Source organism: Macaca nemestrina, chromosome 12, assembly GCF_043159975.1.
Source record: "Macaca nemestrina isolate mMacNem1 chromosome 12, mMacNem.hap1, whole genome shotgun sequence".
Taxonomy (NCBI): Eukaryota; Metazoa; Chordata; class Mammalia; order Primates; family Cercopithecidae; genus Macaca; species Macaca nemestrina.
Window position 1 is genome coordinate 74,887,443 of NC_092136.1, and position 24,972 is coordinate 74,912,414.

General features: G+C 51.2%; 1 protein-coding gene and 1 long non-coding RNA gene across 2 annotated transcripts in view; one reads left to right on the forward strand and one right to left on the reverse strand.

Annotated features, from left to right (window-relative positions):
- Positions 1-2,612: 2,612 nt before the first annotated feature.
- Positions 2,613-18,746, forward strand: LOC105468767 (monoacylglycerol O-acyltransferase 2). Its single transcript, XM_011719108.2, has 6 exons — positions 2,613-2,871; positions 4,888-5,066; positions 14,028-14,232; positions 14,552-14,726; positions 15,358-15,557; positions 17,725-18,746. Exons 1-6 carry the CDS (start codon positions 2,781-2,783, stop codon positions 17,877-17,879), a joined length of 1,005 nt encoding a protein of 334 aa, XP_011717410.1. The 5' UTR covers positions 2,613-2,780; the 3' UTR covers positions 17,880-18,746.
- Positions 14,716-24,972, reverse strand: part of LOC139357543 (uncharacterized) — a 36,900-nt gene continuing 26,643 nt past the window's right edge. The window contains exons 3-4 of the long non-coding RNA XR_011610934.1: positions 18,780-18,874; positions 14,716-14,886 (exon numbers count right to left, since the gene is read on the reverse strand). This is a non-coding gene — a long non-coding RNA (uncharacterized lncRNA). The remainder of the gene's footprint in view (positions 14,887-18,779; positions 18,875-24,972) is intronic.

Below are 24,972 nucleotides of genomic sequence, written 5' to 3' on the forward strand. Positions count from 1 at the left end.
AAAATGAAGACCAAGCTTTTCACAGAAGAGGAAATGCCCATAAAAAAAGACATGTTCAACATTAGTGTAGGCCAGGCATGGTGGCTCACACCTGTAATCCCAGCACTTTGGGGGAGGCCAAGGAGGGCAGATCACCTGAGGTCAGGAGTTTGAGACCGGCCTGACCAACATGGTGAAACCCCGTTTCTACTAAAAATACAAAAATTAACTGGGCGTGGTGGCGGGCACCTGTAGGCCCAGCTACTTGGGAGGCTGAGGCAGGAGAATGGCATGAACCCGGGAGGCGGAGGTTTCAGTGAGCTGAGATCGTGCCAGTGCACTCCAGCCCGGGCGATAGAGCCAGACTCAGTTTCAAAAAAAAAAAAAAAAAAATTAACGATAAGGAAATGCAAATCAAGAGTAAAACTTGGTCTCATTTCATACCCTAGCTGGAAAAGAAGTCTGACCACACCAAGGGTCAGAGCGGATCCATGGGGGTGGGGGGCTCTGGATTCCTGGGGAGACTGTACACTGATGTATTATTTTGGAAGACAGTCTGACCACACCAAGGTCAGAGCGGATCCGTGGGGGTGGGGGGCTCTTGATTCCTGGGGAGACTGTACACTGATGTATTATTTTATTATTTTGGAAGACAGTTTGGCTTTACTCCCAAACTTGAACATTCACATATTCATAATCCCAGCGGGTTCTCCTGCTGTGTTGAAATTGTGGAGAGGAGAACGTGGATAGAAAGTAAACGGAGAGGCCAATAAGGAAGACAGAGCCAGCCTATAAAAGAGGCTGGCTGTGGAGGTAGGCAGCAGCTGTTCAGTTCAAGAGACTGAAATCAACAAAACACTAGAACAAGGTCATAGAAAATGACATCCAATGGGCAGTAAGCATATTAAAATGTGCTTATATTTATTAGTTGTTAGGAAAATGCTATAACCACAATGAAGGACCACTACACACCCACCACAATTCAGAACTCAGAATTCTTATATAAGGCTTGTGGGAGTATAGATTTGTACAATCACTTTGGAAAACTCTATGGCTATATACCATGAGACCCATCAATTCTATTTCCAGGCACATACCCAACAGAAATGTGTATAGATGTAAATACTGAAAGACATGTACAGGAATGTTCATAGCAGCAATATTCATAATAGCCAGAAACAGGTGACAACCCAAATGCCTGTCAGCAGCCCAATGGACACTTTGTGGCATATTCACACAATGGAATGCTAAACAGCAATGAAAACAAAGGCAATACAGACACACATGATGTCTCAAAAGAGTACACACTAAATGATTCACTTTTCATAAAGTTCAAGAACAGAGATGAGGATGGTGCTGAGCTACAGGGAGGAGAGCAGTGACTGGCAAGGCCAGAAGGAGTGCTAGGTAAGTTCTGTTTGTGGATCAGAGTGGTGATAACTTTCACTTTGTGAAAAGGCATTCCTCTGTCCACTTAGGATTTGTGCATTTTTCCGTATGTATGATATACGTCAATTTGAAGTTCACATTTAGAGGGAGGGATTTAGAAGAACTGATAGGACATGGTGACTGATAGAGGTGGATGGAGCAGAATAGAAGGGATCTAGTGTGACTCAGGTTTTGGCCTGAGCAACTGGGCAAATGGGCGTTACCCTTTACTGAGATAGGAAAGAGCAGAGGAGGAGTCAGCGGGGCCGGAGGGAAGTGGGGGAGGGAATCAAGTTCAGCTTTAGACACGCTACAGTGGAGGTGCCTATCAGGCATTTGAGTGAAGATGTCAAGGAACCACCTAGAGATTCAAGTTTAGAGCCCCAGGGAGCAGAGCTGCAGATGCAGATTTGGAAGTGTTTGCTGTGTAAATAGAATGCCAGGTGTGAGCCTGGATGAGATCTCACAGAGCAGGAACTGGAGAGAAAAGAGAAGTCCGGAGGATGGAGTGGAGGAGGGGGACTCTAACAGCTGGCCTGGTGAAAGACGAGAGGCACAAAGGAGACCTAGAAGGAGCAGCCAGAGAGCTAGGAGGAAAACTGGGAGAGCATAGTGTCCAAAGGCCAAGCGGTTTCAAAGACACGGGAGTGATCAACCGTATCTAATGCCGCCAATAGGTCAGGATGAGATGTGAGAATTGATTACTGGATTTAACAACGTGGAGGTTACTAGGGAACTTGCCAAGGGCATTTTTGTGGAAGGGTGATACCTGAAGTGTGGACCACTATTTGTGGTACCACAGATGGGAGGTGAGGACGGGAAGGCATGAAAGACAGCTCTTCCAAGAGTTTGCTGTGTGAGTGAGCAGAAAAACGGGGCAGGAGGTGGAGGACACAGTGTGGGTGGGGATTTTTAGGTAGGAGTTAGTACAGCATATGTGTGGAGGGGGAACAATGGATAGGACAAGGTCGTCTTATCCATTGACCTTGGGGCCAAGTCATTGAATAGGTGGGAAGGGGGCGAGATTGCATATGCTTGGGGCTTCACCTGTCTAGTTATAGGAAAGACAAGATTTAAGCGATCAGGGAAAGGTAGCCATGCAGATAAGGTGTTGCCTGAGAAGGCTGATAAAGGCTATACAACCCCTTCTCTTCCTCCTTCCTTAGCCAGGCTCTAGCAGGTAGATTCAAAGGTTTCTTGTAGGATAGAAGTTCCTGCCTCAGCAGGGGCAAGGAGGCCTTGGGGCTGGGCTGGGCTGGGTGTGGCACTCTCCCTGCCAGCTTCTACAGCCTGGGGCAGGAACAAAAACCTGTGGGTGCCTCAGACCACAGCAGAGCTCACAGAACCCGAGGGATTCAGGCTGACCCTCCAGCATGGTAGAGTTCGCGCCCTTGTTTGTGCCATGGGAGCGCAGGCTGCAGACACTTGCTGTCCTACAGTTTGTCTTCTCGTTCTTGGCTCTGGGTAAGTTGGGCTGCACTGTGGGATGGGAGACCACCGCACTCAGGTGAGGCAGAGCAGCCACACCAGGTGCACACAGCACATTGATGGTGGGAAGACACTTATCCTAAAGGGGGCTTTGTTGCGCTCAGAGCCCCTGCCCAGAGAGAACTCCTGGGCCTGCCCAGAGGCTTCTTGGTGGAGTGGGGTAGAAGTCACCATCTGCGGCTCTGGGCAGGTTACTTACTCTTCCTGGATTGCGCTGTGGGTTCTCCTTTGGCACTTGGATGGAGACCAATCTGCAGGCTGCCGGGTGGTGTAGGAAAGCCTCTGCGTGGTGATGGGAGAGTTCTGGGCTCTGCAGCCTGCTCAGAGAGGAGGGATTTCCTTCTGTACTCTCTGGGAGGAGGAAACTGGGGCTGGTAGTAGGGTAAGTGAGAGAAACAGGGAAAGAACAGGAGGGCGGGGAGAAAGTGCAGGCTGAGAGTGGACTGTGGAGTGGGCATGCTGGGTACCAGGAAACCCAGAGTCAGACTCAGCTGGGCAACTGACCAGTTGTGTGACTTTAGCCAGCCCATGCCTGACCTCTCCAAGCCTCGACTTCACCCTCTGCAGATTGGGGACAACAATGCTGGCCTTGCAGGGCTATAGTGAAGGAAATGAAGAAATGTGCTGACCTCTGCTCAGCACAGACCTGGCCTGGACCTTGGGCTGGGCTCACACTAGAGGGCATGAGCATGAGCATGGCCCCTTACCCACCCCACCACTGATTTGTGGCCAGAGAGATCACCCTTGCCCAAACAACAGCTCTGCCGAAGGTAACATTTTCGAGGAGGGCCTGGATCTGTGGCTTGGGAAGGGAGAATGACTGGGAGTCCATGGGATTTTTCCTTTCATCTGCTGGCACCAGACAGGGTAGGAACTGCTGCCTCCAGGGCTGGGGTTCTGCACACAGATACCACTCTCCTGGTTGTTGAAATGTTGACACACTCTGAACACATTGGTCAGTAGCCATGTCTCTCTCTCTCTCTCTCTCACACACACACATACACCCACATACACACACACATACTTCCTCAGAAACTCCCCCACAATTCTGTAGCTAAAAAGCTCCCCCTTGGCAAAGCAGGCCCTCCAGGACCCTGCCCTAGCATCCCTTCTGGTTGAGCTGTGTCTCTGTTCTAAGGGTTTTTAGACATTTTACACATCCCTGTATACCCCCTTTGCACAGATGAGCCAAACAATCAAGGATTTGCCTCCAGTAAGGGCTGAGAAACCATCAGTCGGAGGGGAATTCCACACGAGGCCTGGTCTTAGCCCTGATGCACCCCTGATTCTGGGGTGGCCAGGGCTGGCCTCTTCCTCCATCCCTCCTTCTTTCAACAACAAACATCACTGGTCACTGGAGCTCAGCAGGGTTTGAGAACACTGTGTAGTTCAGAGTGGCCACAGACATGAGGCAGGAGCGGGAGGGACAGGGCCAGCTCTGAGGCTCCTGGAGGCCAGGCTGAGCTGCTTGGACTATGCCTGAAGTTATGGGGAAGTCACGAAGGGCTTGAATAAGGGGAGGGACCTACCTGGATTTATCTCTGGGAAAATGGGGCAGAGGATAAACAGAAAGAGAGCAGGAAAGGGTCTCCCTTTGTTCTGAGATCCCAAAAGACAGAAACCAGAACAGTTTATCCAACCAGTTGTCCCCATCGATTACTTGGTAAGTACAGACAACTCTCCTGGGGAGAAAGGAGATAGGCGGGGGATGGAGTGAATTAGGTGGCCTGGTGCAGTGGGGGAAAGTGAGCTTTGGTATTAGGCCTACCTAGGCTCAACGCGTGCTCCCAGTGACACTGGGCTGGCCACAGTCCCTCTCGAGGCCTTCCTCTCCTCCTTGAAGGATCAGGAAGCTGCTGTCTTCCTCCTGGGGTCAAGGATTGGACAGGACGGTGCTGCTAGTGCCGGGCCTATGGGCAGAGCTCAGTCTGAGCAATCTCACCTGCCTTCCTCTCAGATCCTGTTCCTGACAGCTCCTTCTTCCCTCCCCAGCCGAGATCTGCATTGTGGGCTTCATAGCCCTCCTGTTTACAAGATTCTGGCTCCTCACTGTCCTATATGCGGCCTGGTGGTACCTGGACCGAGACAAGCCGCGGCAGGGGGGCCGGCGCGTCCAGGCCATCAGGTGCTGGACCATATGGAAGTACATGAAGGACTATTTCCCCATCTCGGTGAGTATTGAGGCTGGTTGGGGTGGGGGAGGGAGTTGGCTGGGGTGTGGTCAGGGCCAGAGTGCCCACATCTTCATGGGAAAATATGGCCCTGCATGCATTGAGGAGGCTACTGGGCTGGGAGGTAGGAGCTAGGGCTTCTGCTACTATGTGACCTGGAGAAGAGTCCAGCTTCTCTCCGATCATGGTTTCGCATCTGCAGGGATGCGGGGCCAGTACAGGGACGGATGAGTTTCCAGTGTTTGAAGGAGTTCTGTGGGGTATATGATGTAAGGCATGCCTATGTATCTTAAAGGCACAGACCCATGAGCAGCCCAGGCTTGGGAGTGAAGGTAATAAACTTACAGTTTCTAAGGACCATCTAACCTCACACTTAAAATTTACCAGAAGAGGAGGCTGACACCCAGAGAAAGAGAAAATGTCACCAATGTCACACAAGTTCTTTTACAGATTTCCAAGTGTGTACACTGACTGTGGGCAAAGGGACAGGTGAGAGAGCCCTGAATTGTTCTCAGATCCTACCCTGCCCCTAACTGGCATATAGTGTATCTTTGGGCAAAGCTTTATCCTGTTCTGAGGCTCAGTCTCCCCATGTATCTAGTAAGTAGACTGATTCCTCCTCCTCTGCATGCCTCCAAATCTCTGGCTTTCCAGCTCCTGTCACCTCATGGTCATTGTGGACAGTTGGCCCTGGACTTGAAGGTGTGTCCAGAGCAGAGCAGATCCCTGGATTTGAGTGAGCAGATCTTTCGGCCCCTTCAACGGAATCCCAGGCAATCTAAAGCCTTGATCTATGCAGCCAGGCAGTGATGGTTTATTGGCCAGATGGAATAGGGTGGGGAAGGCAGCAGGGATGCAAAGAAGGGACAGGCAGGGGCAGTTGGCCCTCCTTTGGAAGCAGGAGAGAAGAAAGGGATAAGACATGGCCTGTGGAGACAGGTAGACTAGACTCTGATCCCAAGTCAGCCCCATACTATACCGGCTGTATGAACATGGGCAAGTTAGTCTCTCTGAGCCTCAGTTTCCTCATATGTAAAATGGGGATAATGCCACATACCTCACTGGGTTGTGTAGATTCAATGAGACAAAGCAGGTAAAGCACTTTGTAGGTGTTTTTTTTTTTTTTTTTTTTTTTTTGAGATGGAGTCTTGTTCTGGCTCTGTCATCCAGGCTGGAGTGCAGTGGTGTGATCTCGGCTCACTGCAACCTCTGCCTCCCAGGTTCAAGCAATTCTCCTGCCTCAGCCTCCCGTGTAGCTGGGACTACAGGTGCTGGCCACCATGCCTGGCTAATTCTTGTATTTTTAGTAGAGACGGGGTTTCACCATGTTGGTCAGGCTGGTCTCGAACTCCCAACCTTAGGTGATCCGCCCACCTCAGCATCCCAAAGTGCTGGAATTACAGGCGTGAACCACCGTGCCCGGCTAGCACTTTGTAGGTTTTCAGTAAACAGGCGGCTAGTATTATTTTACCTTGGCAGTGGGACTCTGAGAAGGCGTGGTCGTGACTCGAGTCTGGAGAGGACTCTGAGAGTCCTGCTGCTCTGACCTCCACACCTATGTAACTTCTCCCACTCTGCCTGGGAAGCCTACCTCTTCCTGTCCCTCCAGAAACAAGGTCTCCAGCTTGCAAAGGGGGAGGGGTAGAGGAAACAAGTTCACCAAAGTTAAGAAACTTGTCTGAATTATGGGAACGCAAGGTGGTTGGGGTTCCTGCCTTGCTCCCTTCTGAGAGTCCTGGAGCCCAAGAAGGACTGGCAAAGGCTGAGCCACAACTGGAATGCAGGAGCCTCTAGCACCGCAGTGGGCAGGGCCTCCAGGGCGAAGGGCAACGGGGGTGCTGGGCAGAGAGCAGGCAGTGGCTGGCAGAGACTCACGTGCCATGCTCACGAGGGGTGGTAGATGTGGAAAGGCAGAACATGGTCTAGCCTGGGGGGCTCAGGAGGGGGGCAGTCTCCCCTGCCCCTCATATGTGTTTCCTGCAAGGCCCCCTCCAGGGTCTTGTCAGCAAAGAAACTTAGGGCTTGCTGAGTTCTGGGAGCAGCCCATGGATGTGTCAGAGGCACAGTCCTCATCCCCACCCCAGGACCTCTGCACTTTGACATTCACCTCCCTTTCCTGCCTCTCCTCTCTCCAGCCTGGGCTTCCTCTTCTGTGCCAGGAAGGTCAGAGTCTCCCCGGGAAAGTGTGCTGTGGCCAGCCTGGGGACGTGTGTGTGACATCAGGGACCAAGCCAAAGAAAACCTGAAGCAGGCTCTGGCCTCCCGGAGAGCTTTGGAGGTTCTGGTCTCACTTCCCGCTCTTGAGCTGAATCCCAAGCCCACTGGGGGAAAAAAAGCAGCCTGAAAAGGCAAACACACAAGCACAGGCCCAGACACTTGCCTCACGGTGAGTTCTGAGCCACAGGCTGACATCCAGCATGGCTAAAGCAGAAGGCAGGCCTGCAGAGGAGGCTGGGGAGGCCCTCAGGTCAGAGGGTGGAGGCCATTGGAGGCCATTCTGCAAGACTGGGACTGCTCACCTGAAAGTTCTCCCGGGGTGTCTTCAGCCAGCCCAAGGGCCTCAAAGGACAGCATCTGGCCCTCGGTGCACCTGGAGCCTTTCCAGTTGCAGGTCCGGCAGAAATGCTGAGGCAGCTCTGCACCTACCCTATCAACGTCCTTCCTGCTCCTTCCTCAGCCAGGTGGCTCTTGAGGAGGATATCTCAACCTTAGTACTGTTAACACTGGTGGGACACAGGCCTCGATTTGCAGAAATTCTATGTGCACCGTTTTGTTTGTTTTTTTGTTTGTTTGTTTTGTTTTTGTTTTTTCAAGACGGAGTTTCACTTTTGTTGCCCAGTCTGGAATGCGGTGGCATTATATTGGCTCACTGCAACCTCCACCTCCCAGGTTCAAGCGATTCTCTTGCCTCAGCATCCTGAGTAACTGGGATTACAGGCACCCACCACCACTCCTGGCTAATTTGTACTTTTTTAGTAGATACAGAGTCTCACCATGTTGACCAGGCTGGTCTTGAACTCCCAACCTTAGATGATCTGCCCGCCTCGGCCTCCCAAAGTGCTGGGATTACAGGCGTCAGCCACTGTGCCTGCTCCTGTGCACCGTTTTTTGTTTTTGTGTGTGTGTGTGTGTGTGTGTGTGTGTGTGTGTGTTTTTCCAGAATCCTTGCTCACCGCAGGCCCTTTGCAGCACCATCTGCTGAAGGTGGCAATGCCACTGAGTGGCCAGCAGAGGGCGAGATGATGTTCATTTTGACTATGTTCTAAGCTGGGCCTGTTGGGTGGGGCTGTGGCCTGCAGACTCTCTTTCCATAGACCCTCCCACCCTCCCACACACCTTTACTGCCCAAGTCCTGAAGGGATCATGGGGTGAGCAGACAGTAGGGAGACCCAGCTCTGCTGAACTCCCCCACCATTCACAAACCTCTACGCTCCCCTGCCATATACATGTGGCTGTCCAGTGATTTCTGAGCTTTTATCAGTTCTTACTGTGCTTTTATGAACTAGCACCTGGTGATGGAATTTCAAGAAAAATTCAGAAACCGTTTCTGGGCCTTGGAACTTTCTAAAGTCACCCGCTCAGCTTCCCACAGAGCTAGTTGTGGAGCGTCAGGCAATGTTTTGTGTAGGAGGAGCTGTTCCCACCTGATACTGAAGACCCACCCAGGCTCTGGGTTTCCCTGGCACTGAAGATTTTGTCATCTGGAGCAAACACGGTCTCCGTGGGCCAAGGCCTTAGGCACCGAGGGCTATGACCAGGGCTGTGACCAGCTGTCAGGAAATGCTGCCTGCACCGTGCCTGTCACTGTCAGAGCCAGGCTTGGGGCAGCCTGCAGGCCACCTCCTTGACCCCACCCACACACACCTGTGACAAACCCTCAGGTCTTCTGCAGCCTGCCAGGCATCTCTAGGGCCTTAGAGCCTGACCTCCTAGCCGCCACCTCTCAGCACTGGGTCTCTTAACCCGCGTCACTGGGACTCAGGTGCCCAGCTTTCACCCAGGACAGAAATCCCAGCTTACACAATCTAGGATACGTGCTTCCCCCTGAGATTGCCCCCTTGGTTATAGGAAGGCTCTGCCTGGGAGGTCTTCTCACATGGAGCTGGGGCGCATCTCCAGGACCCTCCCAGGAGTCCTACCTCTGCCATGGGCAGGGAGAGCTGGCACAGAGCACAGCGGTTCCCTTAGCCCCAGGGCTGCCTTGCAGGGACTGGGGGCCTCCCACCCTATTCTGGTCCACTGCACCCCACAGCCAGGTAACCCTCCAGGTAGCTTTGTCCACCTGGGCACCATTCAAATTTGGGGCTGTATTATTCTATGTTGTGGGGACTGTCTGCACCCCTGGCATCTACTCACTCAATGCCAGTAGCACTATCCCTCCCTGTTGTGACAGCCAAAAACATTTATAGACATTACCAAATGACTTCTGTTAGGGGAGGGGGAGGAGCTGGGGGCATACACTTGCCCCAGTGAAGAACCACTGCTCTAAGCCCTGGGCTCTGCCTCCTAAACTCCTCCAGCCTGATTTCTCCTCACCTGGCCCTAAGCCCTGACCATACATATCTCTTTATCTTGGCTCTACTTCTGCCAATGCCCCCAGCAGTCCATCCACCACACTGCGGCTGGAATAATCCTCATAAAATGAGTGAAATACTGCAGTGACAGTGACTCCCCTGGCTCATAAAGTCTATTTTGCTGCAGCCTTCCAGTCCCTGCACCCCACCCACCCCTCACCTGCTTGTCCTCCCTTTGCCATCCGAGCTGTCTAGGCATGAGCTACATCACTTGTGCTGGCGCTCTTACTTGGAGTGCACCCTCTTACCCCATGAATCCCCTTTTACTTAGGACTCCTACAGGGTGGCAGAGCCTCCTGGTTACACACACAGAACCAGGCTTCTGGGTTCAAACCCTGGCTCTAAGTCTATACTAGCTATATGACCCACAACTAGTTAATGAACCTTGTGTCTCCATCTCCTCATCTGCTAAGTGCGGGCGGCAATGATACAATATTTCCCTCATACGGTTGACAGAGGGTGAGGCAAGTTGGTGTACGCAAGGTGCCTGGGGCCTGGTAGATACTGGGAGTGTTTACCAACTCTGGCACTCTTTCCAGCTCTCAGGGCCTGGCACTTACTGTATTTCTTCAACAAGTGGGCAGGGAGAGTGCGCATGTTAGAATTGAGGGGATGTGTCCATGGGTATCAATGCGTGTCTGTGAAGTGAATGTGTGACTATGGTGGGGCAAGAACCAGCTAATAACTTATCAACAGAGTGGACTGGGGAGGCCAAAGCCCTACCCAGGGCCACAGGGAGTTACAGCCAGGGCCAAGGAGAATATCCAAGCCTTTCCATCCATCTGAGCTGGATAGGGGGAGACAGGGAAGTACCCTAGTCCCTAAACACACACACACACACACACACACACACACACACACACACACAGCGCTAACAGCCTGAACCTGAAAGAGGATTTTTGAATTTTGATGTGTAACCAAATCCTCTAGGAAATCTGTCACAAATCAGATGCCCAAGGCCAGATCAGACCTACTGAATCAGACCCTGCATGCCCAGCATTTTTAACCTGCCAATTAATCTAAGCACATAAATAGGCCATGAACAAGCTCTCCCACGCCAGGCCCTGGAGCAGTGCGAGGCAGGTTGTTGATGCAGGAGCCACTTTCTCCTGGGAGAAGGGAATCGAGAGAACCCTGGACCTTCCAAGTCTGACTAGTAAGTGAAAGGCCCCAAAGACAGTCCTGAGTGCCAGGATATTTCCCTGGGTCTGGAACAAAGGCTTCCTGGCTCACTTTGCACGCGCGCTCTCTCTCTCTCTCTTTCTCTCTCTCTCTCTCTCTCTCTGATGCTTTCTGCAGGAGGTGGCAGAACTCAGAGCCATCTGTGTGGCTCAGGGCAGGTCTCCACAGCTCAGTTTGCTGGACTGTCACACTGGGCCTATCATACTCCAGCCAGCCTCCCTAGGGCCAGATTGAACATTAAACAAGCTAACAGCGTGGCTGCTTTGTGAACCATAAAGAATCTGTTAGGACAGTGGGCTCTTGAGGCTCTTCAGTTGACCCACGGCTGTGAGGGGGCACAAGTTCGTTTGTGGAGAAATGGGAATGGACAGACACAGTAGAGACATAGCAGTCCCCCGCTGTCCTCCCTCCCACTCAATGTCCAGATGTCCACTCCCGGAGAGCCCTATGTGGTGCTGTGATCGTTTAGGCAGGGACTGAAGAGCGTCTTGGGGTTAAAAAAGCGCCCCTGTAGCCCCTGCCAAAGAACTGAAAACATTTTCACACCAAGACTTGTACACAAGTGCTTGTGGCCACGTTATTTGTAATGACCCAAGGGTGAAACCACTCAAATGTCCTTGACTAATGAATGGACATCCAAGATGTAGAATATCCATAAAATGGAATAGTATACAGTCACAGCAAGGAATGAAGTACAGATACATACTATAACATAGATAAACCTCCAATCATGCTAAATGAAGGAAACCAGACACAAATGCCACATATTATATGATTCCATTTACGTGAAATGTCTGGAACAGGCAAATCCATAGAGACAAAAAGTAAATTCGTGGTTCCAGGGGCTGGGGAGAGGGGGAGTGACTTCTAATAGGTATGAGTTTATTTTGGAGTGTTGAAAATGCTCTGAAATTAGATATTGATTGGTAACACACTTTTTTTTTTTTTTTTTTTTTTTTTTTTTAAAGACGGGATCTTGGCCAGGTGTGGTGGCTCACACCTGTGATCCCAGCACTTTGGGAGGCTGAGGGGGATGGATCATTTGAGGTCAAGAGCTCAAGACCAGCCTGGCCAACATGGTGAAACCCCATCTCCACTAAAAATACAAAAATGAGCCTGGCGGTAGTGGTGCACACCTGTAATCCCAGGTGCTCAGGAGGCTGAGGCAGGAGGATCGCTTGAGCCTGGGAGGCAGAAGTTGCAGTGAGCCGAGATTGTGCCACTGTACTCGCGTCTGGGCGACAGAGTAAGACCCTGTCTCAAAAAAAAAGAAAGACAGACAGGATCTCTTTCTGTAATCCAGGCTGGAGTGCAGTGGTGCAATCATAACTCACTGCAGCCTCATTCCTGAGCTCAAGCAATCCTCCCGCCTCAGCCTCCCAAGTAGCTTGGACTACAGGCACGCACCACCACAACTTTAAAAAAAATGTTTGCAGAGATGGAGTCTCACTGTGTTGCCAGGCTGCTAAGATTAGAGGTGTGAGCCACCACACCTATCCCATACCTTTTAAATGTACTGAAACCCTGAATTTCATACTTAAAATGGATACATTTTATGGTATATAAATCATATCAACTAAAAGCGATAACAACCCCCAGAGCCTAGTAACCTGGCTATGCACTTCTCCAGGCCCCACTGCCTGCTGCACACCCAGCCTGCCAGGGCATGCACCCAGGCAGGATTTTCCCCAGACAGCCATCCATCTTCGCTTAGTCACACTCCCTTCACCTAACAGAACTGAGGGAGGGAGACAGACCACAGCACTTCACAAGTCTCCTCTCTTCTTTGTTTACCCCCTTAAACCCAGTAGCAACCCTGCCAGGGAGGCGTTATCAGTGTCCTGTGGGACAGAAATAATTGAGCCACAGAGGGGACAGGGGCGTGACAACGGTCATGTGATGAGCCAGCGGCAGAACCTGGGTCTCCCGACTCAAGGTTCTTTTTCTCACTAGTGGAACCCTGGTAACATGCCAGGATAGGATTGGGGTCAGGGAGCCTTCCTTCTGAGGCTGCACCATCCTCATCCATTGGGCTTATTCCTTCCTTCCTTCCTTCATGCCATACCCTTTCCAGAGCATCTCCTCTGTTCCAGGCCTGCACTGGGGACACAGATGCATCAGACACATGGTCTGTAATCTTCACAGGGATGTTGTGATAGATTTGGGTCCAGGGGACAGATGAAAGAGGTTAGCATAGAAAGATACCAATAGAGACCACATCTAGGGAGGTGCAGACCACACCTTAGTATCCAAGTGCCTGCACTGTGGGAGGGCCTGTGTCTAGGTCACTGAGCCAGTATTATTACATGTATCTATGTGCACGTATCCAACTGCATGCTCTGTGGGACCACAATAGATAATGTGCGCGTAGATGCCCATTCTAATATTGGCTCAGTGACCTAGACACAGGCCCTTCCACTCACCAGGGTGTTTCTCTATGCACAAATGCTTTTCTTTTCTTTCTTTTTTTTTTTTTTGAGATGCAGTTTTTTGCTCTTGTTGCCCAGGCTGGAGTGCAGTGGCACGATCTCGGTTCACTGCAACCTCCGCCTCCCAGGTTCAAGTGATTCTCCTGTCTCAGCCTCCTGAGTAGCTGTGATTACAGGCGCCTGCCACTACACCTAGCTAATTTTTGGTATTTTTATTAGAGATGGGGTTTCACCATGTTGGCCAGGCTGGTCTCAAACTCCTGACCTCAGGTGATCCACCCGCCTTGGCCTCCCAAAGTGCTGGGATTACAGGCATGAGCCACCATGCCTGGCCGGAACATTGTTTTTCTTAAAATGGGGCTATTTCAGCATGTTGATACCCCTGTGTAGCCTCTTGATGCCTTCATGTTATATCCTGTACAGGTGGTGTTGGTATAAATAATTCCAGGCACCATCATGCTTGAGTTTCTCAGTAGCCCTAGGAGGTAGTAGGGACAGGGCCAAATACTGTATTGCCACTTTATAAATGAGGAGTCTGTAGGAGAGGGAAGCAATTTGTCCCAAGCCAGCATCAACTCTGTGGCACAGCCAGCACCATGGTATCTCCAGGTGCTGTCACACACCATATCTGAATCTTCGTAAGAACCCAGGGTGGTCAGACATATGGATGAAGACCTGGAGGCTCAGGGGGGTTTCCCAAGGTCACACCAGTGAGGGGAAGAGTCAGGGTTGGAACACAGGCCCCACCCTGGCTCAGTAGGTTGCTGTCCCTGCAGCTGGTCAAGACTGCTGAGCTGGACCCCTCTCGGAACTACATTGCGGGCTTCCACCCCCATGGAGTCCTGGCAGCCGGAGCCTTTGCCAACCTGTGCACTGAGAGCACAGGCTTCTCTTCGATCTTCCCCGGTATCCGCCCCCATCTGATGATGCTGACCTTGTGGTTCCGGGCCCCCTTCTTCAGAGATTACATCATGTCCGCAGGTGAGTGTTTCCACCCCTGAGCAGCTCAGGAAGGTAACACATTTTCAGGAGGGTTGCCAACAGTTCTGTACTTCTTCCAAGAGCGTGTGCAGTAGGAGAAGGAGGCTGGGCCCAAAGAAGCACTTCCTACAGCACCATGCTGGGTGCTAAGTCCACCAGTGGGTTGGGAAGAGGGAGAAGACTCAGGGAGCTCCTAGCTGGAATGGGGTGCAGTGGGGGCAACCCCAGGCCTTGCTGGTGATCTCTTTCATGGGCTCTATGTGCTTTCATAGCCCTTGCTCCCTCACCCCATACCTGACCCACCTTTCTCTTTCCGCAGGGTTGGTCACATCAGAAAAGGAGAGCGCTGCTCACATTCTGAACAGGAAGGGTGGCGGAAACTTGCTGGGCATCATTGTAGGGGGTGCCCAGGAGGCCCTGGATGCCAGGCCTGGATCCTTCACGCTGTTACTGCGGAACCGAAAGGGCTTCATCAGGCTCGCCCTGACACACGGGTATCAAGCCTCTGGGAAGAGCACTCTGGTTTCAGTTGGCGATTGGCAAGGATTTTATTTTGATGGGAAGAGGGCAGAGACGAATGCAGATTCTATTTTGGTAGAGATTTTCAGTCCATTCACAATGAAGATTGTATTTTGGTGTCTCACGCCCAAATACCTAGAAAAGTTTCCACAAGGGAGACTCAGTAATCTAAGAAACTAGGTGGCAATGAACATATTCCACAAAACTGGCACTTGACCTGAGACCTATGATATCTAGAAGAGTGATATTTGGGGTACATTTCAGAGCTCTTCTCCCTACTTGGGGTGAAGCATCCTTGAGAAACATGAGCCAGCTGAGGTGGGAGAGATTTTTCTGGGAAAAACAATGCAGATTTTTGTATCTGGGAGGACTGTCTGAAGCATGCTGGTCTACCTCTCATGGTGCAACTGGGAAGTTGTGGCCCTGCAAGGGACCTGCCCAGAGAATGGGGCTGTGAAGGTCTGGGAGATAACCCAGGCCTCCACTTCCAGCCCAGGTGGCTGACCATTTCTTGGTCACAGAGTCCCTGCAGGAAGCTAAAGGGCCTTTCAGCTTGTGCCTTCTCTGGGGCCTCCCACATGCCCTCTTTCCTCTATTTGTCTCCAGGGCACCCCTGGTGCCGATCTTCTCCTTCGGAGAGAATGACCTATTTGACCAGATTCCCAACTCTTCTGGCTCCTGGTTGCGCTGTATCCAGAATCGGTTGCAGAAGATCATGGGCATCTCCCTCCCACTCTTTCATGGCCGTGGTGTCTTCCAGTACAGCTTTGGTTTAATACCCTACCGCCGGCCCATCACCACTGTGGGTAAGTCCAGAACCAGGTTGGGAGGGAGGAGGCTATGTTGTGTGCTGCAAGGGGACGTGGAGATGGGCCAGATTTATTCCTGCCCTAATGGGGCTCACATTCTAGATTGGGAAACATACACACGCAAGCAGATAGAATAGAAGACAGTCTGGGATAGGAACTATAGCAGAGGTGCCAAGAGCAATAGTTGCAGTAGATGCTCAGTTGCTGAGCATCTACTGTGTGCCAGGCACTACACTAGCTGCCCTACATGAAGCAACTCAGCTTATTCTAACAACCTTCAAGGCAGGAAGCCTGTATGCAATGGCACAATCTTGGCTCACTGCAACCTCTGCCTCCCAGGTTCAAGAAATTCTCATGCCTCAACCTCCCGAGTAGCTGGGACTACAGTTGCTCACCACAAAACTCAGCTAAGTTTTGTATTTTTAGTAGAGATGGTGTTTCACCATGTTGACCAGGCTGGTCTCAAACTCCTGACCTGATCCGCCTGCCTCGGCCTCCCAAAGTGCTGGAATTAAAGGCATGAGCCATTGCGCCTGGCCATACCTTCAAGACAGGAGTTACTATGCCCATTTCATTGATGTAAACTGGGGCTCAGAGAAGTTAAGTATCTTCCAAAATATCACACTGTTTTTGTATAACAAAGTTGAGGTTTTTATTAGGATCATTCTGACTTTTTACAATGCCGGAAAAGGTGGGTTTAATTCTTTTTTTTTTTTTTTTGAGACAGAGTCCTGCTCTGTTGCCCAGGCTAGAGTGCAGTGGCATGAGCTCAGCTCACTGCAACCTCCACCTCCCGGGTTCAAGCGATTCTCCTGCCTCAACCTCCAGAGTAGCTGGGATTACAGGTGCATGCCACCACGCCTGGGTAATTTTTGTATTTTTAGTAGAGACAGGGTTTCACCATGTTGGCCAGGCTCATCTCGAACTCCTGACCTAAAGTGATCCCCCAGGCTCAGCCTCCCAAAGTACTGGGATTACAGGCATGAGGCACCATGCCTGGCCTCCGAAAGACTTTATAGGGAGAAGTCCATTTATCTCATCTCCATCCATCCACTTGCTAATTGAGCAGACTTGGTAAACCCCTACATCATGACCCCCCACCCGTGTTGTGTGGCAATATTTTCACGAATTTTAATACTTCTGCTGCCTCCAGAACTATCGCCAGAAGAGAGGACAGAGGAGCTGCCTTCCCAGCCAGGCAGAACCAGAGAAAGAGATGAGTTAGGTCCATCCTGATTCCTCCCTGGGATAAGAGATCCACTGCAGGTCAGCGTGGAGGGGTAGAGGGGAGAGAAGAGCTGCCTGGGCTATGAACTCACCCCATCTTAGAAATATAGCTGCTTCCAATCATGGCATCTTGGACTCCCCAGATCATATAGCCTGAAGGTGAAGGGCACACCCCCGGGGTCTAAAATCTGGCAGTGGTTCTTCCTAGCTATGTGACCTTGAACAAGTCAGGTAACCTCTCTGAGCCTCATTGACTCATCTGTCAAATAGGAATAATGACAGTTTTTTATACCCATAGGATAATAGGGAGTATTTCATGTAAAGCACCTAATACATTGCCTGACACATTGAAATCCAGCCATTGGCCAGTCACGGTGGCTCACACTTGTAATCCCTGCACTTTAGGAGACCGAGGAGGGCAGATCACGGGGTCAGGAATTCAAGACCAGCCTGGCCAACATGACGAAACCCTGTCTCTACTAAAAATACAAAAATTAGCTGGGCATGGTGGTGCATGCCTGTAATCCCAGCTACTCAGAAGGCTGAGGCAGGAGAATTGCTTGAACTGGGATGCGGGAGGTGGAGGTTGCAGTGAGCTGAGATTGTGCCACTGCACTCCAGCCTGGGCTACAGAGCGAGACTCTGCAGGAAAGAAAGAAAGAGAGAGAGAGAGAGAGAGAGAGAGAGAGAGAAAGGAAGGGAGAAAGAGAGAGAGAGAGAAAGAGAGAAACGGAGAAAGAAAGAAAAGAAATCCAGCCATTGTTATTATATCAGAATCTTGGAGTTGCACTAATGTCTTAAAATTCATTACCTGAAATTAGGGTTGGAAGGAATGGCAGTAAGAGCACTTTTCTGCAGGGATGAACCATAGGGATGGGCACCTGCCCCAATGTCCCCTTCCCTACCCTAAGCCACTGCACGCCTCTATGCCTTGCAGTGGGGAAGCCCATCGAGGTACAGAAGACGCTGCATCCCTCGGAGGAGGAGGTGAACCAGCTGCACCAGCGCTATATCAAAGAGCTGTGCAACCTCTTCGAGGCCCACAAACTTAAGTTCAACATTCCTGCTGACCAACACTTGGAGTTCTGCTGAGCCCAAAGGGCAGGGCCAACATTAGGGAGCCCAGCAGGAGGTGCTGTGCTCTGAGAAGACTTCCTGGAGGTGTTTGTTGAACATATCTGCAGAGCCTTCCCAGACTCCTGCAAATCTAACCCATGTCAGGCTGTAAGTCAGGGCGGGCAACGCAGAAGAGGAGACCAGATTCTGGCACTGCAATTTGCACTTCTGCTACAAGACCTCTGCAAGCCTCCTGCTCCTTGGCTTCTGTCTGCTCAGTGAAATGGGAGAAAGGGCTGGAGGAGAATGTTTTCTGAGGTCTCTGATCTCTGTTGTAATGTCACTCAAACATTATAAAAGGAAATGCAGGGGAACAAAGAGAACAGCAAGGTTTTTATTCCTCTGACCTTGAGTGACAGCACAAAAGAGGCCACCAGCTCCAGTCCCTTCTCCTACAAGACCTGTCATCTTGCACCCTGGATGTCCCAGGTCCTCCCTCTCCATGCTGGAGAGGAGGGGTGGCCAGCAAACCCCTGCCCTCACCGTAGGTAGCTTCAAGCTTCTGGGTTCTCTGGGTGATGGAGTGGCCGCCAGAGGCACACGGAAGGTGGGTAGGGAGGACTGTGCTCTGTTACCAACTGGCTGTATGACTGTGGGCAGGCCTCTTTTCTCTCCTTCTGAGCCTCAGTTTTCCCACTGACTCTGAGTCTCAGCTCTGACATTACATAGGCTGAGAGCTTCATAAGGTGCCTCTTATTCGCCCTTTGTAACTTAAGCCCCTGACCTTGGCATAAAAAAGGGGGCTCCATAAATGTCAGTTCAATAAATGAGAGAATTATATTTTAGCATGCTTCTCTTTCTTTCTACCCCCAACCAAGAGGGCTGGTCAAAGCCTTACCCTTGATCCCCCAGCCTGGCCCTGGGGCCCTGTCTCACCTTCCCAGAAGCCGGATGAGACTGAGCCAGAGAAGACCATGCTGATCGCTTCTTCCTGATGCATCAACCCTAAGTTTACCACCTCTGGCCCCATTCTGTTGGGAAAGAAGCGGGGGTCAATTTGTTAAGACACAGGGCAGGCCAGCACAGAGAATGGAAACCAGATATGAGATGTGTGCATGTGTCTGCAGGGGTGTGGGGGGTGTGGAGGGGTAAGATGGGGACAGACACCCTGACCAGAGTCATGGGTTAGGGCCATGCATCAGTAGGGAGGGAACAGAGGGTTGGACCAGGGTTTGTGACTCTCCCTCACCCTTTAGTGGGGAAACAGACCCTTCCCTGCCTGGAGCAGATCACACCCATAACCACAACACAGGCACTGAGAGAAGTGTACATTTGGGTTTCAATCCTGGCTCTGGCTCTGCCTCTTTTCAGTGATCCTGGGCAAGCCACATCTCCAAACCTCGATTTTGTCATCTGAGAAATAAATACTATAGTATCCACCTTCAGTGTTGTGAACAGTTCATGAGATAACAAGCTATTCCATGTCCTTTGTGAAATGATGTGCAGTATGTATGAATTAGAAGCCAGGTGACAAAGGTGCCCAATGTCTCATGAAAGTGCCTCTTATTATCCTATTAGGCAGCGTGGTATAAGGGTCACAAGAGGAGCAGGAAGAAGAAGCAGTGGAGTTTAGAGAAGGGAGGGATGATTTACAGACGAGGGGAGGACTTGGAGGAGGTGACACGTGGGCAGGACCTTGAAGAAAGTGGGAGATTTGCAAAGGAGATAAATAACAGCCCATAGTAATTACCTACTGCTGTATAACGAACCACTTCAAAACTTAATGGCTGGCTGGGCATGGTGGCTCACATCTGTAATCCCAGCACTTTGTGGGGCCAAGGTGGGTGGATCACTTGAGCTCAAGAGTTTGAGACTAGCCTGGGAAACACGGTGAAACTCCCTTTGTACAAAAAGAGAAATACATACAAAAATTGGCCGGGCATGGTGGCTTGTGCCTGTAGTCTCAGATACTTAGAGGCCTAAGGTGAGAGGATTGTCTGAGCCCAAATGGCGGAGGTTGCAGTGACTCGAGATTGCACCACTGTACTCCAGCCTGGGCAACAGAATGAAATCCTGTCTCAAAAAAAACAACAACAATAACCACAGCTTAATGGTTGAAGAGCGTGAGGATTTATTACTTCTCACAATTCTATGGATTCTCTGGGTGGTTCCTCTTGGGTCTTGCAGCTGCATCCAGCCAAGGGGTCAGCTGGGGCTGAGACAGCTAGGGATGCTAGAGGGGCTGGGCCTCTCTTTGCACATGGACACTGGGCCCCTCTCTATACTGAGTGGTCTGTTAGCATTCACTGGTGGCTGATTCCAAAAAACGAGAGCCAAAGCTGCACGGACTCAAGTCCTAGGCTGCACACCTCACAAGCATCACTTCTGCTGCATTCTGTTGGTCAAAGCAAGTCACAACCCACCAGATTCAGGGAGTAAGGAATAGGATCCCCCTCTGGATGGGAGGAGTAGCAATGTCATATTACAAAAGGGTGTGGTCACATGCAGGGATTCTTACTGCCATGTTTGCAAACAATCCACCAAAAATTAAAAACTAAAAGCCTGAAGCACAACCACTGCCCAGGCACACACACCCTGGAATTCCCTGTGTGACCATGGCATCACCACTGTGTATCCCAAGGATCCCAGCTCAGCCCTGCATCTCTGCCCTATCTCCCTCTCGCTCTCCCGCATTGATCCCTCATGCAGAGCCACAGTGAGCTGTCTAAAACACAAAGCTGACTGCATCATTCCCTACTCAGCATCCTTCCATGACCCTCCATTGCTCCTAGGATAGGGTTTGGACCAGTCTGAATCCACAGGATCAGGATCCAGCAGGAACCAGAGGATAATTTGAGGAGGGTTTAAAAAGGAACCATTTTTTGAAGTGTGTGCACTGTTTCCACCCTGAGGCCTGGAAGGATGAATGGAAGCAGCAGTTCCTGAACCAGGAAGACTCCTGTGTGGGGGCCATTGTTGGTCAAGGGGCACGAGCAGGTCTGGTGACCCTGCAAGGGAGGAGCCAGGAGCAAGCATTCCCACCTCATTCTCCTTCCTCCATTCAGTCTGCTGCCAAGTTCCCCACTGCCTGAGCCCAACTAGAAGCTGGAGGGAAGGAGGGCCTGTGGCTGCAGTCCAGGCATGTAGGCCTCCTGGGAAAGGGAGAAAGGCAAAGACAGGCAGAGTTGATCTGGAGGGGTCAATGGAAGACGGAACACGTACACCTCCAAGCCCGAGCTTCTCAGCCTGCCATTTGCCACTTTCCAGCATCTGGCCCAGCCTGTCTATCCTCATCTCTCTTCCTCCCTTACTCCATGCTCCCATCACTCGGAACCATTTGCATTTCTTTGTGCCAGCTACAGTGTCTCACCTCTGAGCTTTTGCCCATGATGTCGGATGCCATGGAATGCCATCTCCTCCCCATTATCTCCACTTTGTCTGGATAATTCCTACTCATCCTCCAATACTGATTTTGTCTGTGCAAAAAAGTCTTCCCCAGTGCCTCTGATTGCGAGGGGTTTCCTCTGGCTTCTCCAGACTTTCTGTTCCTCTGCCATAGCCCTTAGCACCCTGGGGAGGAGGTGTTGCTGTCCAGGTAAATGCTGCGCCAATGCCCTTGCCTCTAGTGCCCTCCCTCCAGCCTACCCACAAACAGGACCTGCATCCTGTCTCACAAATAAAACTTAGAACTCTCTAAGTGGTCTCCAGTGCCTCAGGATAATGCCTAAACTCCTCAGCCTGGCATTCAATGCCTTTATCATCTGCCCTCTAGACCCCACCAGCCTCACCTCTGGACCCTCTCCCCTTGCCACCAGTCACTCCCGCCCCCTTTGCTGCTCTCTCAGTATACTCTGCTCTTGCACTGGCTTATTTATGGGCACACCGTTCCCTTCCTCCTGGAACACTCTTTCTTCTTGGTCCGGTCAGCGTCACTCACTCCCAAAGATCGCCTCCTTTGTCAAACCTCATCCTACCCTTCAACCCTCAAACTCTGCCCTTTGCCCTGCATCAGCCCTCTTTTGCACTATCTTCGGGGATGAAAGGGTCATAGTTATTCATAGGTGAGTGGACTTCTCTGTCTCCCAGTGGACTGGGAGCCCCCTTAGGCCCTTATCCATGGTGCCTTCAGCCCCATTCGACCCAGCTCCACCACCAGCACAGGACCTCAGCATCCCCAGTGAGAGGGAGTTCGTTGAGTAAATGAATTCTCACATGTGTGCTTCCTCTCAATCCCACCCACATGAGGCCTGGGGCAGGGATCAGGGGAAGGAGACCCAGGCCTTGCCTCTGAGGTGATTAAATTAGTTGTCTATCACTGCATGACAGATCACTCCAAAGCTTAGCTGCTTTAAACAACAAATCCTCATCGACTCTTGGTTTCTGGGGGTCAAGTGTCTGGGAATGGCTTGCTAGAGTGGTTCTGGCTTAGGGTTTCTCATGAGGTTGCAGCCAGGCTGGGACTGGGGCCAGAGCTGTGGTCTCTGAAGGCCTGAGTGGGACTGCAGCACCGGCTTCCAGGCCTACTTGTGTGGCTGTTGGCAGGAGGCTTCGTTGTTTGCTATGTGGGCCTCTCCACAGCACTGCCAATGACATGGATGGCTTCTCCCAGAGTGAGTGAGTCAAGAGAAAGAGAGAGGCCACACTGCCTTTTATGACCTGGTCTCTGAGTCTCACACTATCAATTCCACCTTACTCTCTTGGTTAGATGTGAGTCACTAAGTCCAGTCCACACTCCATACAAGGGTGTGAATATCTGGGGGTGGGATCCCTGGGTGCCAGCTTGGAGGCTGGCTGCTACAGTGATGGTGGATGAGCTTCAGAGGCTAGACTGTACCACACCGATGCTGTTTACTTCTGCACAAGGCAGCTTGCCTTGGAGGACAAAGACTGAGCTAGCCATATAAAGGGGACCCAGAGGGGTGGGAGCAACAGCTTGAGCAAAAGCTGCAGGTAGGAAGGATGACTGTGACCCCCCCAGCTTGGGCTAGGATGGAGTACAAGGTGGCCATTAGACAGACGGGTGCCAGGATGGAAGATAGGGGGTGGGGGAGAGGCTTGGCCAGAGGGGAAAGGTCTCTCCTTCTTTCACAGCAACCTTGGAGGCTTCGTGTTGAAGACATCAATAGCACAAGATGCAAGGAGTATAGAGCCCTGATCTCAGAGGAGGGCTGCCCAAGGGAGCCATCCAAGCAGGAATATCCATGCTGGACTTTGTGTGTGCAAAAACATGCCCTTTTACTGGCTAAAGCCACTGAGATAGGAGTGTGTTTGTTATTGTAATTGGCCTCCCTGACTAACGTGTCAGGAGCTATCCATGTAAGGACTCAGTTATTAATTTATCACTTCCTAACAATTCTCAGGGGCCCTCAGAGCCTGCCTCAGAGGCCTCACCTTTATGTGGGGAAGGCAACCTCCTCCCCTCCATACATGCACAAATAAAGACAGCAGAGGATGGCAGGATGAGTCAGGCATGGTAGAGAAGGTCAGAGGCCCTCAAGTAATGGGGACAGTTGGAGTCTCCTCTGGAAATCAGCCTGCACTTTGACCTGGGGAGAAGTTCTCAGACATTATTTCCCAAGGGGACAAAGGGCCTGCTGAGGCACAGTCCCTCTGATACTGCTTTATGGTGATTTGGCCAGGGGTTGGCCAGCATAGCACAGCCAGCAGCCACGTGGCAGGCACAAGGCTGCAAGTGCAAGTCAGGTCCACTTGCTCAGTCTCAGCTCCCAAGGGGACTGTGCTTTGTGAGGGCTCAGAAGCAGGAAAGAGGGAGGAGGGCATCCAGATGGAAATTGTTGAGTAAGCAAAGGCAGAGGGGAGGGAAAGTGTGGGGCACACCTTAGCAATAGCTGCAGGTGTGATTCAGGGTGCAAGGGTGAGTTTCAAAGAAAAGGAGGTTAGAGGTAGGTCTGTTTTCAGAAAACTTTTATTGAGTCCTTGCTATGTGCCAAGTGCTGGGGACAGAGTGGCGACCAAGCTGGATCGGGTACCTGGCTTTCCCTTGTCTACTGACTAGTGGAAGCCAAATGTCCAGTCAAGGAGTCAGGAATTTCTCCCAAAGGTAGGGAGGAACCCTGGAAAGTCCTTGAGCTGATGTAGGTCAAGGGCCAGGCCACGTGGGCAAAAAATGCCTTAGGTTGAACTGGGCATTTGTCTTAATGACCTCACAGAAGGGCAGAGTCAGCACCCTGAGCCATTTACTGAGGACCTACTATGTGCTAGGCTCTGAATGGGATGCTCTACATGTTTTATGTCAAAGACACCCACAGTAACCTCTTTATAATAGATGAAGTTCGTTTGTCAGAAAGGTTAAAGGACTTTCTGGAATCCTGGCCCCAAGATGTGGACTGCCTGCCCAGACAGCTATCACATGCTCCTCACATTCTGCCGGGTTCTGGCCTCAGACCCAGCAGATGGCACAATGGAAATGGCAGAGGCTGGAGAGCCAGCTGGGCTGCGTGACCCCGTGCAAGTCAGGTCCAGTTGCTGAGTCTCAGTTTCTTCACTTGTAAATGGTCTTTCCGCAAATGGGTGTTCAATAAATACCAGTTCTTCCTCCCTCTCCCCCTTTATAAATTCCGGGAAATGATTTTTGAAATACCTGTGAGTGTGTGTGTGTCTATCACAAATGAGGTTCGGGCATTTCTTAGACTCTAGAGTCCCTTCAACCCCTGCTGGAAAACCAACCTGAGTGTTTCCTTTTTCAACAGTTGAACGGGTGCACATTCGGTCACATCTTTAGTGACAGGGTGAAGAGAAAATGATGGCAGGCAGCTCGTTTCTGGCAGCCCCTTTTAGCTTTTTTTTTTTTTTTTTTTTTTTTTTTTGATACAGCGTCTAGCTCTGTTGCCCGGGCTGGAGTGCAGTGGGGCAATCTTGGACCACTGCAACTTTCACCTCCTGAGTTCAGGTGATTCTCCTGCCTCAGCCTCCCAAGTAGCTGGGATTTCAGGTGCATGCCATCACGCCCAGCTAATTTTTTGTATTTTTAGTAGAGATGGAGTTTCACCATGTTGGCCAGGCTGGTCTCGAACTCCTGACCTCAGGTGATCCACCTGCCTTGGCCTCCCAAAGTGCTGGGATTATAGGCTTGAGCCACTTTGCCCAGCGTCAGCCTCTTTTAAAGCAG